Source organism: Cygnus olor, chromosome 1, assembly GCF_009769625.2.
Source record: "Cygnus olor isolate bCygOlo1 chromosome 1, bCygOlo1.pri.v2, whole genome shotgun sequence".
Taxonomy (NCBI): domain Eukaryota; kingdom Metazoa; phylum Chordata; class Aves; order Anseriformes; family Anatidae; genus Cygnus; species Cygnus olor.
In genome coordinates this window covers 56925306-56944686 of record NC_049169.1, presented here as the reverse complement: position 1 = coordinate 56944686, position 19381 = coordinate 56925306, and the positions used below count along the sequence as shown (strand labels likewise).

Here is a 19381-nt window from a genome sequence, read left to right as displayed (position 1 = left end):
TTAAGCAATATTTGCCTATTAAATAGACTTTACCTGAAGAGCTAATTAGGACTTCTTTTTCTTTCCCACTTATTTTCTTTCAGTTTTTATCTTCCCAGTGGTAGAAAGCAAGATAAAAGGTGATACTGTATTACCTTCTTTGTAAAAACAAATGCAGAAAGTTATTTTTGATGCTTTCACCAGTTGATTGGGGAAAGTCAAACGAAAACAATCCCCCAAAACCTTCTTAAAATCAGATCTCTGGTCCTCTGCTGCTAACCGTACCACTTGTGCACAGCTACCACAGAGCAGGTGCTTCCGCAGTGGCATCTGGATACACTGAAAAGCAACTCAGAAGCATAAACTGGTTCCATAAACAACAATATAATTAACAGTAAACTCTGAGCCACTCTAGAAGAGGTGCATAAAGCAGGGAATAAGGCATTTAAAAACATCGTGCCTCTTTCATTTCATTTAGAAATGTACAGAGTCTGTTTGCTACAGGTCTTTTCGCGGCACAGCTACACTGAAGTCAGCTTGGAACGAGGCTTTGACTTTTACATCAGGTTCAGGGCCACAAGAAAGAAAAAGACAAAAAAATCTGATCAAGTAATTTAAAAGATGTTCAAATGATTAAATGTTTGAAAGTAAAAAAAATAATAAAATGATCTAAAAAGTAATGCCCATTGGTCTTTAAGAAGCTGATTTCTGAGTAAGAAGTTTGAGGAGTGATCTGCAATCTCTGTAAAGGATCAAATAGATCAAGCTTTGTTTCTGGCAGACTCCTGTGGTTTACGTACCTCGCATTTTTCCACTGCTGGTTGCTGCCCGCACTCCGAGCTGTTCCCCGCCACAATGCCAGCCCGCAGGCTCTCGCTGTCGCCTGTGCCCTCTTCCATGGAGTAGGTCTTGGAGTGATTGCCGCGGTGGTGCGAGGGGCCGCGGCTCTGCGCCAGGCTGAGCTGCTTGCGCAGCGCACGGTTCTCCTCCTCCACCTCCCGCATGCGGACCTCCAGGCTCTCGCGGTCCCTCTGGCTTGAGGCCGTGTAATGAGGACTGTGGGGCTGGGACTCAAGTGGAGACAGCGACACTGGCTTCCCATCTGCGGGAGAAGGGAACAAAACATTTCTGTCAGAATATACCAGAAGCTGTGTTTTTGGTTTAATGTAGTAATTGTGAGGCAGGGATGTGTTTCAAATACCACACTTTAAACAGGCTTGGAGCTTCAAGGAAATGGTTCAGCACATGGTAAACCTGGGCAGATGCTGAAGGTCTGTGTGCTACAGGTCCTACTAATTTTAAAATCAAACTAAAAGATAAGCATGTATTTCTTTTGTTCTGGATAGGGCTTCCTGCCAGTCTCTAGTCTGGGAAGACAGTCAAGAACAGAAGGATTCAATTCAAAGACAATTAATATATAGTTAAATATATTTTAGAAACGTATCTGAGATAAAATAATTTCCCTATTCCCTATTTCTCCACAGTCGAGCTGCAGCAGTTTGGTTACCATTTCAGGCCAAACACTAGCCCCAGCTGATTCACATGTGAGAAGCAGATGGGTTCTGCTCAGCAACACATTATTGTATGCTTGCTGAGAAACGAGGAGCTCGGAAGGACAGAAACATTCAGTACACCTGAGGATCATATTCTGGAAAGCGTTTTGCCTGAGAAAGACAAGGGAATTTTGAAAAAAGCAAAGTTGTTCAATTCAACACCTTTAAATGAAAAGTTATATTCCAGAAATATGAAGTCTTAATAATTAATAATGCATTAATAATGAGCTAGCTGTAAAGTACAAAAAAAAAAATTAACCTGAAAAATTAACCTGAAACCAAGAGCCTCTACCAAATACAACTACAAGACTTTCTGCCATCCCTTCCCAGTGCATTATTGCTACCAAATTGTAAGAAAGCAAATATGGATGCAGCTGATATGTTGTCAAAGGAGATGTATTTTCATATAATGTTTAACAAAATTATATACATATGCAGTACAAATGCTTAAAATGTGGTAAAAAAAAGCCTCAACCTAAACTTTGATTAAAAATGTTCAATTAAAATCAAACTGAAACAAACCAAGACAGGGAGTTATCCACGGTGACATAATCAGCATGGCATTCCTTTACAGTGAAGATATGTAAATGTCTTATAGCAAGGTATTTTTCAGAAATAACCTTCCACCTGCATGCATTAAAAAAAGTTTGCTGTTTAATAGTTTCTCCAAGGCAGGGAACCCCTTTGGCCTTATCAAACAAACACAAGCCTGAGCGGTTTACAAAACAGAAATCATGCAGCTATTGTTTAGCAGTTCTCCTTAACAAGTACATTTCTCATCCTCTGACTCAAAGCTATCTCCCTGCTATAAAGACCTGCTCATTGCTTGTTCTTTTCCATTGTTTCATACTTACATGAATGGCAAACAATTCTGAGTTTATGAAAAAAGCAGCTATAGAAATGAAAACCTCATTGCAAATTCCCATTGTTATGTTATGCAGGTGTACACACATCCTGTTATCTATGTAAAAGAGCTATCCTGTTTTTAATACAACATTTGGGTAGAGTATCTTGTACTCACTTGCAGACTTTCTCCTGCGAAAATTCTCTAATTTATCATTTTCACCATTAGCAAAGCTGATGGAGAAGTCTGAGCTTGAAAAATGTTTCAAGACAGATTCTGAAGTTTGGCTGCTGGTATTTTGGATCTTGAATCATTAAGCAAGTATTAAAAATTAAACGACAGATTTGAAAGGCCTGAAAAATCAGGGGTGCAACAGTACAGAAATGTCAACATTAAGGACAGAGCCATGCTACAATCAGAAGTGCAATGAAATACTGAGTTAACTCTCTCCATCCATCTTGGAAGACACTGAATTGCCATTGTGACTGCAAGAACTCCAGCATGGATGGTGCAAGTTCACCTAGAAAAGCCTGAATATTTAGTTTTGCAGCTGATCTGCGCTCAGGGATGTGCTGTCTTTGTTTCTCAACTGCTAACAAACACCCACTCTAGGAAGACTAAAACTCATTTGGATGTGCTTATATTTCATTCCTGTTACTGGACAGCAAGAGTGAATTGCATAGATAGTCTCAGATAAAAACAGCACCCCTACAATTCCACACACACACAAAAAAAACTATCTGTGTTATCATCAGACATACAATTACAATGAAAATCTAGCCAAAAACTTGACTGTCAATCCTAGCTTCCTACTTAGTGATATGCAGTATGACACGAACGTTACTTATCTCTTCCCATTCTTCTCATCACATTCTGTCACCTTCTCAAATAATTACTTACAAATTTACAACTTGTAAAGATAGCAAGAAACAGCAGTAAATCTCAGGACAACATTCATCGAAATTTCAAAATGTAGAAAAGGCTTGATGTCTCTTCAGCTGCTCGAAGGGCAAAAATCTACAGGTCACAAATGTTGCTTCGCCAAAATTAAAAATTAACAAAACAGAGATAATTTTGTACATCAGACCAGTTGAAACTATACTCATCAGAACAGTTGAACTGTTTCTACACAATCCTTAGAAGATACAACACAGTCTGAGAGAGATTGAAGGAAGAAAATATCACCCTACTGCCTTAGACTGGAAGTTAGAGCAACTAAAGATATTGGCCCAGTGTTTATGCAGCCTTAGCTTTAAATCCCAATAAACTACATTACCGTCTTCTCAGTAGCATGTATTTGTGCCAGTATGTCAAGGGAAGAACTGAAATCATAACAGGAATTATACAACCATCTAGATGAAATACGTAACTACTTGAAATGTACTGGTTTATTGTGCAAGTTATCCGTGTTTTGTTATGAAGGGCTAAATCCAAGCCATTTTCTGGGATAACGTGATCAGGGTTCATACAGCTGGACACGTACTGTTTTTATTTTTACTAATATGGCTGACTGTTCTCAGGTATCTTGATGTATTTGCTATTTTTACAACACATCAACTCCCTGCTGCAAACGATATTGTGACAATCAAAAGACCCATTTGAAATGGAAGCATAGAATCAAAAATGAACAGAGCTTAATCTTAAAACTCAGAAATCAACTAATTTTTGTCATAAATATTGATTTTTGGAAGGTCTAGCTCATAATTTTTACGCACCTGAGGTTGGCAGGGTACTATTTGATTTAAGCCCTATTACCAGGACTGCACATGTGAAGATACTTTGACTTCAGTGAGCATATAGACACAGCAAGATGCCTCTTAGGAGCTGCTGCCCAGCAGATAAATGCCAACACATGCTACCTTGCTCTGCTTCCGACTGGTTTTCAAGGCATTGGAAGTGCTGTGTGCTTCACCTCACCTTTGAAGAAGAAGCCAACAATATAAGGGACCGCTAGTATTTGATGGACTGTGCATGCAGCATGGTAGAAATGTTAAACTGATTGCACTGCACTTGAGTTTTATTGTTTTAAGTAACTGGCAGAGTGCTCTGAGCTGGTGTCTAGGAAGTTTTTATCTAATCTAAATCAAAATAAAATAACATAACATATAACGAGGTCTGTGTGACTTTTGGACAAGAGATCTCCCAGGGAACACTGCAAGGAACATTGCTGTGCTCTGAAGGAAGTAGCACACTTTTGAATGCTGCAATAAATAATAATAAAGCTATATTTTTTTATACTTCATTTGGGGCTATTTTTGGGCCTTGGCAGTCTCAGACTTAATATATTTTTTCTATCTGTGTCAAGCCTTTTACCTCAGACTTTCTGTGCTAATAAAACTGTACCAAAGAAATAAAAATGACCTACAAAATTACACTGTCCACAAAACGAACCAAAAAAAGCCCACAAACTTGAATAAGAATTTCGTGGTTGACAGCAGCCAATGACTTACCATTACAGTAGGTACAACAATTCAGAAAACTTGACAATATACAATGGATTATATGGATAGATTATATGTAGAGTTGCCTGTGCTGAAGGCAAGAGGTGTCATTAAACCTTATTATTAAGCAGAGCACCTTAAGATACTAGAAGAAATAAAGCCTACAGAAAGCAATCCAGCACGGTGTATTCAAAAGGAGAAGGACTGAAACCATGGAATTTTCTTACAAAGAAAACCTAAAGGATAAGCATTAACACCAGGTCCCTAGCTTTGCAGTAATGAGACTTGGAGAGAAAAGAGTCCTGAAAAGGACCCAGAGGCACTGGAAGCTTGCTGGGGAAGAGCATAATTTAGCCACAGGTTAACTGCAGGGCTGGGAGAAAGCAGCAGAATTAAGGAAAGAAAAAAATTACCCTGATTCGGAAGAGAAGACAAATGCAGAAGCAGGGATCCTCAGCTTCTCAGATGCCTGATCTGAGCTCAAATGCTGAAAAGTTAGGAACTAACTGAGGCAGGGAAATTTACACAGCCCATAGTGGGATTTTTATTTTTTCCTTAACTTTTCACATTTCTTTTGCTATCTTAAGTGCAAACTACTTGTTTTTGGCATCTTTACAAGGCCTAGAGGTTTCTGTGTGTTTTAGCTATTATTTGTACCCTGCCTAATAGTGTGGAATGCCTTCATAATGAATTAACTGATGACAGTGAACTCTAGGCTGCCTCTGAGATAAGAGGAAGTCATGCTGCTCACAGATAATATTTCAGTCTGTCTGATTACAGATGCAAGAAAACATCACTCCTCCATTTCATATTTGCTCACATTTTAAAATTAACATTATCAGTATACCCTTTGGGGGCTAGTGGTACAACAACTTTAACCAAAAGCCAACACTCTGCAGAAAGAATCAGGATAGCAGGCCTCATGAGTTCACCCTCATGAATCTCCCCCTGCTAAGGCCATGAACAAAATAATTTGAAGTTCACTCCATGGATACTTTTCTCCCCATAAAGAACATTATTGAGAACTCCATGGACCCCAAGGGGAAATAAAAAAAAAAAAAGGAAAAAAAAAAAGACTGCAGTCAGGACTCTTTGAGACACATAAGCTCTGTGTAAGCAGATAAACTATCCATTTTCTTTTTGAGTTCTAGCTCAGCTTTAATCATCTACCACCCTAGCACTCTATGTGTGTTGCTCAGCTGGATGCTCTGGCGAATTTGGTTATATGGGCTGCTATGAATAAAGTCCTTTCAGTTAACAGTTTGATGCTTTAAGTTATATACCTACACAAGTAGGTGCTAAGGCATCCGAAGACGCCTATGCTCATACCCACCAAGGCATTTTTTTCTCCTACATCTTTTCGTAAATCACTGCAGTGTGATCTCAGCTGGAAGTAGAAAACCCAGCCCAAATAATCATCTGAGTAGTGGAATATAGCCTAAGCAATTTAGTCTAGATCTATGAACAAACAACTTAATCTACTGTGATGTGAGGCAATTCTGAGCGTTACATCATTGAAAGATATCACAATGTCTGTGTCTTGAACAAAATAACCCTCTATGCTCAATGGATTTGGAAGTTATATGTATCACACACAAACCCCTATAACCATGGAACATCAGGTTTGCAAAGCCAGACAAAGTTTGGACATGTGAAAATGATGGTTTCCTGTCCAGACATTGCTGTCATTCCCTTGTGCCTGATGACAGAATTGTTAATTGCATGATCACTACTTTCTTCCAAAGAACCTGGCATCACTGTGTGCACAGGGTGGATGGTGCTCACAGGTGCTTGGTGGCCTGTTTTATCTCATGAAATTTATGACCACTCACACCCAGCTCTGAAAAAAAGACTTATTTCCTCATTGGCCTATGATGCTCATCACTATAATACTTGAATACTGCACATCGATCAACCACTCATTTTTCTAATTTATCTGAGGGAAAAGTGCTATCAGTTCCTCTTTACAGGCAGGGCAGAAAAGTTGTGGAGCCCCTAAGGCCAAAAGAAAATTCAGTTCTAGGTGCACAGCTGAGAGCTGAAGAACAAAGAAACACCTTTTTTGCACTTCATTTGTTCAGAAGGCAGGCCTCATCACCTGTATTTGCAACTGTATATGCTTAACATTTTTGTAAATCATATCCTGAGTCTACAAGCAGTAACCACAGAAAATGGAAAAAAATAAAGAGTTAGCAGATGCTTTTAATAGCTTTGTTTTAAGACACTTGTAATAGCTTTGTTTTAAGAAGATCATGTAATGAACTCAGTGGTATTCTGAAACAATTTTCCAGGGCAGATTCAGCTTCATAAACTACAAAGCATCCCTTTTCTTTCTGCACTCCATGCCTTGTTCATGGCACACCTTCCAATCTCTTTAATTAACCTAAGCAGGAGTCCAAGAACCACTCGCTGCATTTGCTGTGCACACAAAATGAAGCAGGGGGTTGTGTCTCAGAAAGTTAGTAATTGTATCATCAATGATGGCATCACGTTGCATTACTGCAGAGAGCTGCTTGTATGTTGGCTGAGTGAATTTAATTCTGTTACTTCTAACAGGGATAATAGGGATGGTAAACAGTAAAAGACTATGAAAGGAAAAACTATGTAGCAACATAATGCAAGAAGAAAGAGGGAGAGAAACCCTAAACATGTAACGCATCTTTTCTGAAAATGGCTATGGCTCTCTTAATAGTTTTTTTTTTTTTTTCAAATGAAACATTAAGAATGTTAGCATATTAGCAAATTTAAAAGAGCCCATAAGTCTTAACATGACTTACTCATTTCCTTGTACAGAATACAATGACTTTTTTTTTCTTTCTTCTATTTTCTTGTCATCCTTCCTTTCCCTGCTTCGCACTGCCGTGACAAAATATATGCCTCTCCAAGAAAAGGACTAAAAATAACATTTCCCCACTTTCCACTGGGAGTGGAGATATAAGAAAATAATGTCTTATCAGAGTAAGCACTGACTGAAAATAAGATTTTATCAGGGACTTGGCTTGACAAAGATAACACGTTATCAAGAGGGGAACTTGGCAAAGATAACACGTTATCAATATCAGGAGTAAAGCTTGGGGAAAATAATGTTTTAATACCTATTAGATTCTAAATAAGCCATCTGTGCTCTTGATGAATTGTTATTTTCTCCAAGCCCCAATCCTGTAAAGATGCTGATTTTTTGGCAAACTACTTCTGTAACAGTTGGGGAAGGGGAGGAGACAGAGAAGAAAAGGAAGCTCTTTCTCCACAAAGCTAGAGAGATATTCTTTTTCTTTTCAGAAGCTTTACATGCAGGTAATGATTGCCAGTGTGACTTGGAAGACTCGAATGTTCAGATACCAAACAGGTACAGGAGGGAAAACTACAACAAAGTTCTGCAGGTATACTGCAGAGACAGGAGAAGAGGATCGATACCTCTTCTGTCCATGACCACAGTATCCAGGTTCCTGAGGTGCTGCCTACAGTATTTTTGGAAGAAGCACTGGTTTACAGAGCCAACGATCAACCATGGGTTAGCAATGACTTTTGGTCATAACTGAGCACATCACAATTAGCAGTGGTCAGTTGGGAGCACAAATAAATGACCCCTTTTAGATCTGTAGCAGACATCACCCTCAGCAAACCATTAGCACCATCCAGCTACAGGTCACTATTTCCACAGCTTAGCTGTCTGAAAGGGTCACGTAACACTTCTTATCTCCTGCGGTGCAAAGCATCCAACTCGGTTTAGAGGGTCACTGGAGCTGGTCTAAGCTGGCCTGACTGCCTCTGCCTTGAAGCAATCCCCTCTACCAGCCCCACTATGGAGGCAGAGACCAACCGCTGCCCAGTGGGTGTCTGTGCCCTGACGCTGAAGCCTGCGACTCATTTATAAACCTTCAGTTGCATTCTGGATGAATTTAAATAAATTGTGACACCTCCTGGAAAATAAGCAATCCAATTCGTAGTAGGACGGACTGCTAACTGCCTTAAATGGCAGAATGTGGGTGAATGCCACTGGTTATTCACGGCAATGGGCAAGCAGGGAATAATTAGAAGGGAAGCTGTGGAGGGACCGTAGGAGTGTGATGTGAATAATAAAGCACACTTAGGAAAAGGCATATGAATGATATCTGCAGGGTAAGTATTTGTAGCCAGCTGAATTTCCCTGGTGTACAGTAGGAGTGGGAGGAAAGACAATGCGATCTGTTAATGTGAAGATTTCCTATGGAGGAGCTGCATTGCTTTTTTCATTAACCATTTGGATTATCTTATGGCCCGAGATTACTCTATGTTCAGGTGTGAGCTCGGTGTTAATGTGACCTCTGAGGCCCTGATTTAGCAGGATACACATTCTACAGCAGGCAACCATTACAGCTCTCTAATGTAAAGCACACACCCAAATGCATCCCCACAGCTGTACACAGTACTGTGACTATCATTCGTGGTAGTGGTACGTAAAAACTAAACCTCTTCCGAGTTAGCTCCTGCTTAGTAAAACTCTGTTGAAGAGAAAGGAAGGGAAAAAGTTTAATACTCAGCACTTTACAGTGTTTTTAGGAGCATAAGAAATCAGTATCTATAAGCTTAGAAAATATTATAAAAATACCTATAGGTTTCTACAATTGCCACAGTAACCAGAAGCATGAGACAAGTATGCTCCATCAAAGCTTAGTAGTAGTTAATTGAGATTCCGATGCTGATGATTTGCCTCAGCTGTTCATCAATAGACTCCAGCTGATAATTATTAAGTTAAACTTCTGAGCAGTATTTGCATATGTAAAGCACGCTTTCCCTGCTGAAGCAACAATGGATGTTATAATGTATTTCCTGATTGTACAGCACTTGGATTTGGGGAACCTGGACAAGAGAGTCTGCTTTGCATATCCTTCCTTACCCTCATCAGGCCAGCCATTCAGAAGACATGCATTTACACATACTGACATCTAAAAGCTGGAGCAAAACACAGTGCTAACCCCGCAAAACAGTTAAAATGCAATCATCCATTTCAATGAGGAACTCCCTAATAAACGCAATAATATACGACAGAGTTTTGCATATACCTTGAAACATTTACCTAGGGTTCCTAGTATCTTTAAAATAGTTGTAACAACTGTTCCATGCCAAGAGAGCCTGGTCACCTGGAACTGCTAGACAGCCAATGACATCTGGATGTGGCCCTTCCTCCAAAGGAATACCGAGTATCATGATGTGGTTCTATCTTTAGTTTTCTCTCATCTCACTTTCTCCCAGTCAGAACATCATTTCCTGAATGTGATTCTTGGATATCTGCCACGCTCTCCTGGTAAACTCTATCAAGAATCCACATAGGCACACAATGGGTAGATTATATTTGTGTGTGCAATTTTCCACCTTTTCCTAACTACCTGACAGACAAGGCATACTCAGACCTGCTTAATATTAGAGGAGTCCATAGGCACATTTCCTTTAGGGATATGGAAATGTGCAAAAGAATTGGGAAGATAATCCATGACGCTGCCCCAGTGTAGCTTCTCTACCATTTAGGTTTCAGAGTTCACCATAAGCTTACTATTATCAGACTTGAAAGCTTTACATCACCAAAGAATAGGAAAATAAAAGATATCAGAATTTGGCTTTGGTTAAACATGGGAGGTGGGTTGAAAAAGGAGACCTATAGAAGTGCAGGTGGTCAGCCTCTCTGAAACCTGGCACTTAGGCTCTTAAGTGTTAATTTCAGATTTAGCCATATTAGTGTTTATTCACATTGCTAGAAGTCACCTGTAGCACTGTTACACACAGTCTCAAAAGCTGATTTTCAACACACCTGCAGAAATGCTGCAGTATTAGTTCAGGCTGGTTGGTGCTGCTGAAACCTGCTGGAAAGCATGTTATATCCCTTAATCTCTCTTGGCACAGAGATGCCATCAGAGAACCATGCACTGGTATTTTGATTGATGCTGCTGGAAAAGGAGATTGTCTGAATACTGACTGACCATCAAGGATTGTTCAAGAAAAAAATAATCCAAATCCTGTATCACACATTTCTGCCTTTGAAGGAACCAGATCTGTAAGAACCTCAAATGTGATAGAGCTCTGGCCAATAACATCAGATATGAGCACGTATATATACATATATATATAAAGGCAAATAGAAGGAACAAATTTTCAAAACAATGATCTCTCATCTTTCTAAATGCATCTGAAGATTACACATGCAGACAGAAATACTGCTAGTTTGTATTTCTAGTTTAATGTGATGTTATGAAATAACATCAGTGTTATTTCACCAATGACATAGCAGCACGTAAGTTATTAATATCTTTCAGTATTGAGAATCTTCTATTTTCCCCACACATTCTCAGCACTTTTCATTTGCTGTACCTGTCATTTAAGCCACTTCAGTCCTGAAGAACAGTGAGGGAAAATGCAAATAACTGCACATTCAGAACACATGAAGGCTGATCAGTGTTATGACATTTATCTTTACTTATGACAAGAGATGAAATAGCTCATGAGTTAGTTTCCTGTCCTCCTCATGGAGAAAAATGTCATAACAGATCATCATGTACTATATGCAGCGATATTTCTAACACACCTTGGAAAGAAAAAACATCACAGCAGTGACGCAGACAGTAGGTTGGTTACATGTCATGGCTATGACATCAGAAATTAAATAAATAGCATTTTAAAACAGAAGATATAAATCGTAATAATAATAATAAAACCTAGAACAACAGTTTGCAAATTAGCTAAAAGCAGATTGTTTTCACAAGGTTCAATCACATTAAAGAGAAATGAGCCATCCATACAGCTCACTGGAATCTTAAGTAAGTTTTCATATTTTCTAACTTTCCCCAAATTTTCCAAATAGAAAGTCACAGCTGGCCAATATATTGTGTTTGATAAAAAATAAACATTGCATTTTAAAAATCTTAATAATCCTTAATATACACAGAAGGGAATAATGAAATGTAAAAAGGAAAAAAAAATCCCTAGAAAATATACTCTTAATTCTGATGACAGAGGTAGTACCTTGATCCTAAGGAAATGAACAGTGGTTTCAGAACTAGTTTCAGTGTGGCCAGATATCTACCTCTGCACTACAATCTCCTTTTTACGTTGACTAGACTCTATTTGAGTGTATCATGGAACCTCTTTTTTTTTGCATGAACTTCTGTTTTATTAAAAAAAAAAAAGATTTACTGTATTAGAGACATTCATTCTACAATGATAGAACAACTATATACAGAATCAATTTTATATTAGATATATCAGGTTGATACAGATTTCATTTCAGTCTGTGACCTAGGCTTCCTATAAAACATGAGGAAGTCATTCTTCTTTATGATGTTCTTGTTTTGTTACAAACGTGAAGAAAGCAACCTACTTCTAGCAAGTCAAAAGGCAAAACTCAGCGACTTCGATGAAAATAAGCATAGGTCTAATATTTCATGATATTCTGCGTGCATACAGCATGGTGTTGTTAGTCATTTTTATATTGTAACATTTGTACACACTGCTGTACTGTGGTAAGTCAGAATGTGGGCCATATCCCCTGTGACCCATCACAACCCAACAGAGCTTCCCATGCAGCAAGCAAATGAAAATTTTCATTTTTGAGCAGCCACAAGTTTATTAAGGTTAAATATCATAAACTGACAGCAAGATTTAGATGTTCTGCCTACTAAGATTTTGTCTTGTAACACATGAAGCATTTCTTTGAGACTAATTCAAATTTCTGCTCCAATGCACAGAAACATCTTAATATATTTTTAGGATCTTAAGTAAGAATTACAAAGAATATCCCTATTGTGTAGCACAACACTGAAGTCAAGCCCCCCTGACACATTTACTTATTGTGCTAAAAAAAAGTTGCTCTATACAATCAGGGCAGAAGTGCTCAATATTCATGGCATCTGTACATATTCTGGTAAACACTCTCCAGGCTTTCTTCTTTTTTTTTTTTTTTTTGTGTGTTCTCTCTCCTTTTCTAAGTTGCATTATCTCCAGGAATTTCTCTCAAAAGCAGAATATACCATGGGAGTACTCCTTAGTAAGTACAAATTAAATACTACAGTGTGTCATTTTGTCATTTTTAACGATGCTTTTGATAGATAGACTGTGATCAGGGCTGATAGCCATAAGCTTTCTACAGCGACACATACCATGGACTAATTGATGTCTATGACAAGTTTTTGTGTTGGACTAATGAGAATGTGGAGGTGGAGGTATTTACAGAAATTCTTGTATTTTGTTTTGATGTAAAGGGTGTAGGTGTAGATATAAATTGGAGTCTTGCAATTTTCTTTTATTTCTGTTGATGGACTTTCATTAAGATACCTATTCTTCTTCCTTTGTTAATGTAATCAGAGATTTATTCATTTCTATTATTTGCAATATCTTTTGTTACCTTAAAGTCAAAGTAGAATAGATGGAGACTTGACCAAAATTGTTTCATATTAAAAAACATAAATAAATCAAAACACCTTATGCCTAAAGAACAACCAGCCATGAACAAGAAAACAAAAACCAACAATTGTCAGCTATATAAAAAACCTGCACTTGTAAAAATCCTTTAAGGGTTAAGTTAAAGAAACCACAAAACAGCAACAACAACAAAAACAAACAAACATAAAGTTGCTTCCCTTCTCATTTACTCCCATCTTATTCTAGGAGAAGGAAAGGATCTTCATCATTATTTTTAGTAACATATTCCATATTAATTTCCACAAATCTAGATGCAGGAATCAACATTTAAGAACTGGTGAAAGATAAGGTTGAGGAATGAATGCTAAAAGAACATGGCTTACTTCACCCTTCTGTCCCATTTGAGAACAGGCTGCTGCTACTATACATACCCTTGCATCATACAAGGTAACATGGCCTCCTCCCTTACTAAATTATGACCATCTGCCCAGGAAAAAATGAGCCAGACAATGGAATAAAAACACTTTATCGTGGTATTACTATCAGGTTTACTTTTTAATTTATGCCGTCCTCTGGTATCATTAAAATACTACATGAACTGAGTTACAACAGCTGCAACTATGTGTGCTCCTTTGAAGAAAAGCCTACATTTCAATCAGTATGTAATACATATTCTGTCCCTTACAGTAGTATTTTCCTTGGCAGGACATTTGAATGTTATATTTTCTGTTTTGTGAAACAGCCTTTCCTCTTTTGAGAAACCGTTAACTTCACCAGGCATGTACTGAAAATTCATACTAGCAACTCACACTAGTACTTTCTACAGAAATGATTTAGTTTCTTATTTGGGGAGCGCAAATATTTATTGTAGATTCCACCAGACAATAACTTTCTTTCTTTTTCTGAATAATCTGACTGAATCCAACCAACAGGGAAAGTAAAATTCCAGACTTGCCTGAAGATCTATATACTATTTTGTGACAGTCTTTACATCTTTTTCCAACTTGTAGCACTCAACATGTAAGAAGCACACAACATGTAAAAAGAGAGAACAAAGTTGCTGCCCATGTTCAATATTTCCAGCTTTTAAAATTGTATTTAAAACCCTGCAATATTTTATACTGACTGGGAAGTCAAATCTTGCAGTTACATGAGAAAATATCAGTGCTTTCTGCCTGTTTGTTTCCTTTGCAGTAAGATCTCATTTTCACCTCTGCAGGATAAATCTTAGAAAAGCATGACCTGTCAAGATGCAAAAATCAGGAGACAAAGCTCTTAAAAACTTCTAATTTCAGATATCACAAATTGTGATTTTTTAACACTTTGAACTAGCAATGTCATTTTTTCATTAAGACTCTTAAAATGACCTGTCCTTTACTGTGATGTGTACATTCCCTAACAGTTGACATGTCACTTAGGCTGGGTAAGCAGAAGGGCCAGCATCTGTAACACGCTTGTGATAGGTGTGGTACAATCATCAATTCAGCCCGAACAGCATTTTCAAAACCAATCATAATTGCTGTTAGGCATTTTAAGTAGCACTAAGTAACCTGTGGTAATGTTCAGCAGAACTTTCACACTTTCAAGATGAAAGTATTAGGCAAGTATTACTGCCTTTTTTGTTGTTGTTGGAATTATCCTTGAGAGAGCTATGCAGGCAAAGTTTTATACTGAAAACCACATCATTTTCACTGATACCTCACCAGTATACATAACAGGGTTTTCTCATTCTCCATTCAGGGCACTCATAAGGTTTCCAGATCCCAGGAAAAAAATGTTCAGACAGAAGTGAAGTGATAGGAATTCCATTCTGTCACATTATAGTGCTCAGCAAAAAGCGCTATAGCAAAAGTTTAACTCAGACAGGAATATAAACTTCCAAATCTGTTAGATATCAATTAATGTATATTTTATTTCACAGCTTTCCCTTTTCGTTTGTTTTTTTTTTTTTTTTTTCCTTTCTATACTTCTCTTGTTCAAGCACCTTGGATCCAGTTCTTAATCAGGTCCTGATGATCCTTAATGCCTAATTCCAGATTGTACCATTCCCCAACAATTCCCTTCTTCATTTTGAAATTTCTGCAAATTCTATATTCATCCTCTGTGTGGCTGTGCAGACTGTAATCCCTCATAATAGGCTGATGCTGATCCTGCTCTATGGATTAGCCAGTGTAAAATGCTTATGTAATGAATTTTCATCAATTCTTGCCTTACTCAGACCCAGGCAGCCCAGGTATATCTAATCTAAGTGACTGGCTTTTATCAGCTGCACACAAGAGATGTGAAACTAAGCCTCATTTCAAGCCCCAATGGCATAGCTACGACCATGTTATTATTTATTGTATTTAACAGAATGAGTATATGGGAGGGATTCTGTAAGGTACACTCTGTACTTATACATCACTGGATTTTGTATAGTGCATGTTGCTTTGAAAATTGTGAAATGACAATACTTTAATGCTTGTTTTTGATAATTTCTGTTAAAAAGAGAGAGAAAAAGCATAGCTGAGCTTCGAGTGTAATTCTGTTGCTTTCTTCTTATGAAATCTATATTCCCATGCCAGATGGTGTCTGAGTTATCAAAGTTATTACCCTAAACTCAATTAGGGAAGAATGGAAGTAATTAAATAGGGAATGAAGTGACAGAATTATTCAAGACATAAAGCATCTAATATAGGTGAGGACTCTCTAACTTCAATAGAAATTCATCTATAAATCCAGCCTAAAACATAACAGCTGAGCCTTCACTTTCAAATATTCTAAGACGTTGTGCAAAATTCAGTACTTGCCTAAGTGGGCACATGTCCCAGTGAAATAGCAGTCTAGAGAAGGTGGGAGTCACTTTTGTATTCTAGAGGGGCAAATACTAGCAATCAGCAAATGCGGTCTGAGATAGTTATTGTCCAAATGTTCCCCTGTCTGTCGTGGGATGGTTTCTAAGGCTGTTGTGTGACCTCAGGAATGCTTTTTTCCTTTCTTAATACTGACTGTTTCATATGCACCATGGCAAATAACAAAAAAACCCACAACAATTACAGTAAATTCTTTTTACCATAAAACCTGTAAACTATAGACCATAGAGGTACTATTAATATTGTTTATTCTACATTTCTTTTTTCTTTCTCTATTTGCCTTTCCTTTGGTGAAATAAATCTAAACAAGTTGGCACTGAACTACGGACATTACTGAGAGAGAGTGCTTAAAAGTTTTAAATGCAATGGAAAAGTAGCTAAAATTATTCTTTCATCTACTAATAACACTCTACTTGAAGGAGAAAGATGTAAGAAAACCTGGTTAAAATAAATCCTTTTTAGTTATCGAAACTCTTTTCTGCATAGCTTCTACTGACAAGAGTTCATGCAATTATGGATAAAACTAGTCAGGATCATTTATTAATGCTCTGCACGCTGTTCACTCATTTTCTCTCTAACAGGGATATATATTCCCAAAATCTAAAGTTATGTGTAGGTGAAGCAGGATGGTAAGGAAAATATGCTTACACTCTGGAACGCTCAAAATTGGTGCTGCATGGGTGAAAGAAAAGAAACGTACTGTTTAAGAGCACAGGGATGTAGTTTGTGCTACTGCTACAGGCAAATTCCCTGGTAACAAAGGGAACAAATTAAATCCTAAGAATGCATTAATCCGTTCCCCTCAGTGGGGACAGAAATGCTGGGAGGGAAAGGGACTTCAAGAATACACGCTGATATTATATCATATATAACAGTACTATGTGGAATGAATATAAGATTTCCAAGTATAAGCACTGAAAATTTGGGAAATACCAGAATTACTTCTGCCTTTGTTTGCCTCACAGGACAAAATGAAACAAAGATTTCTCCTGAGAGCACATAACTACAGTTCCAGTTTGCAGAGGCAATGGCCTGTCAAACAGTACTACCGTGATACATAGGCCTCAGGAACTCCCAAGCTCTTTTCCCTACCACCACAGAGAATGGACTATTTTTAATGCAGACCAGTTAAATCTTGTTTTTAGCATAGTCCCACGAAGTTTACAAGATTATGTGAGAAGGGAAGAGCAGGAATGAGCAGTTGCTTAGGAGAAAGAGTAGGAGTATGGGCAAGGAATATGAACTTCCTAAGCTGGCTGGGCCAAGGCCTCAGGAAATCCTTTCAACAAGCATGGCACACAACTTTCCTGAGGAGGGCTGCTCTGGAGTGCCTGCTTTAATAGGCTTTACTGGGACTAAAAGCTGATATATTCAAGTCACTCAAATTTCTACAACTCAAGAAATAACAGAAAGTAGAGTATGGCCACAGCATAGCCACCAAGCAGAAGTCTTAGAAAATATGATCCACGAGGAGAGGTTACGCTAACTGGTGTCAACCGGAACCAAAAATTGTTGCCGACAACAGGAGTTTCAACTTGTATTCTGAAGCACAAGGTGTTTGATTTCTTACTGAACTTTCAGGGGAGACCAAAAAGAAATTACTGAGATGAGCTGGTGAGAAAACAAGAGCCAAAAAGAACTCGCAGTGATCCTTGCAGATGGGTAATTACAATAAAAAGATGATGGCAAGGGTAACAGAGCTCTGCTTGTCCAGGAAATATAACTTCCCTCCCTTATAACTCATACTGAGCACTGTTGTCTCACCTGGAAGTAGAAAGATAATTTGTTCAGGGGAGTAAAATTTACAGGGACTTTGAAGGCTTATACAGTCAGTGATCTCAGTTTAAATGGATCATGAAAAAAATGAGAAAAATTGACTAACGGAGACTTCTGTGTATTTGGGGAATTGATCCACTACAGTCATATACAGAATGCTAGGGTACATACGGGACTGGCACGTTAACATTACATGTATGTCTATAAAAAGGCTTCTAGAGAACAAAATCCCATCTGGAACTTTCATCAGCTCAGTAGCAACATTACTGAATATGCAGAAATAAGCTATGATACTTTCATGACCATTACAAGTCAGGACAGGTGAGGCAATAGTACTTTTCAATTGAACACCTCGTCTTATGCCTCTTGGGTAGCATAAAGGGCAGACTGCACCTTGTTCCCTTTTTGACCACTCCTATCATATCAGCTAAAGCTACCAATACAGCACAATGACTATCTTGCTGATTAAATTTCAATGCATGGAGATTTTGAACCTAGAGCAGGGTACAATGATGGGCTTATATATGTGTTCAGGAAGTAGAGCTCAAACTATTAGGGCAATGGAGTATGCAGAGAGCAGTGAAGCGCTGCTTCAAGAAACATGAAAATCAGTAACTTCAGGTCACATTTCATATATTCCCCCGTAAAAATAAAATAGCAAAAGAGAGTGAGGCACAAAACCAATTTAGAAGAGAGAACACATGAACCAGAAAAAAAGTATAATGAAACTCCAGCCACGGAGCTGTGAGGGTGAGGATGTCAAAAATATATAACAAGTTTAAGACAAGCACAGCACAAGCTGACCTCAATTTAAAATTTACAAGGGAAAAACATATCTGGTAGACTTTTGGTTAATTTGTTGAAGAAAAGGAGTTCACACACTCGTAAGACTACTAAATTTAAGGGGAATCTAAAAAGCACATATTTTACTCTTACTAAATTCTCCTATCCCAATTTCAGGGCAAAATAAAATCCTGGAGAAATAGTGAACTAGTTCCTAGCACCTAACCTTTTTGTAATATTTGATTTACTAAGAAGTATGAGATACAAATCTAGAACAGTAGATATAGATATATCTATATAAGAGCAATTCTCCTTAAGCAGTGACATCTCGCCAAGCACTTTCTTTGGAGGAAAAAGAAAATTGTTAACTTCAGTAAAAGAAGGAGTAGTGAATCCCTTTAACTATAATTCAGATGAGGGGGAATCCTACCACTCATATCACAGGTCAGAATTATTAAGACAGCTGATAGAGAACTCTTTCCCACAACAGCTTGCTGTGAAGAATTGCTCTAACAAAACTATTTTTTTAAAACTTAATTTGAAACCTTTTTATTCCCCTGCTGTCAAGAAAAGTCTGGCAATCAAAAACATTTTAATTTTTCCTTGCTCCTTATTCCTATTTCCAGTGTAGACTGGGGAATGGAGGAATAATGAGAAAGAAAAGCACCTATAATTATTGTTTTCATCTAGGTGATGAAGAATAAGACTATTTAGTTTAAAAAAATGACAACCACCTGTCTTTGATAGTTTTGAATGAAATTCTAT

The 19381-nt window shown here is 37.9% G+C and overlaps 1 protein-coding gene across 1 annotated transcript in view; it reads right to left on the bottom strand.

Moving 5' to 3' along the window:
* LARGE1 (LARGE xylosyl- and glucuronyltransferase 1) overlaps nt 1-19381 on the bottom strand; it is a 215037-nt gene that overhangs the window by 152820 nt on the left and 42836 nt on the right. The window contains 1 exon segment of the mRNA XM_040559576.1: nt 780-1081. Coding sequence (XP_040415510.1) covers nt 780-1081 — 302 coding nt within the window.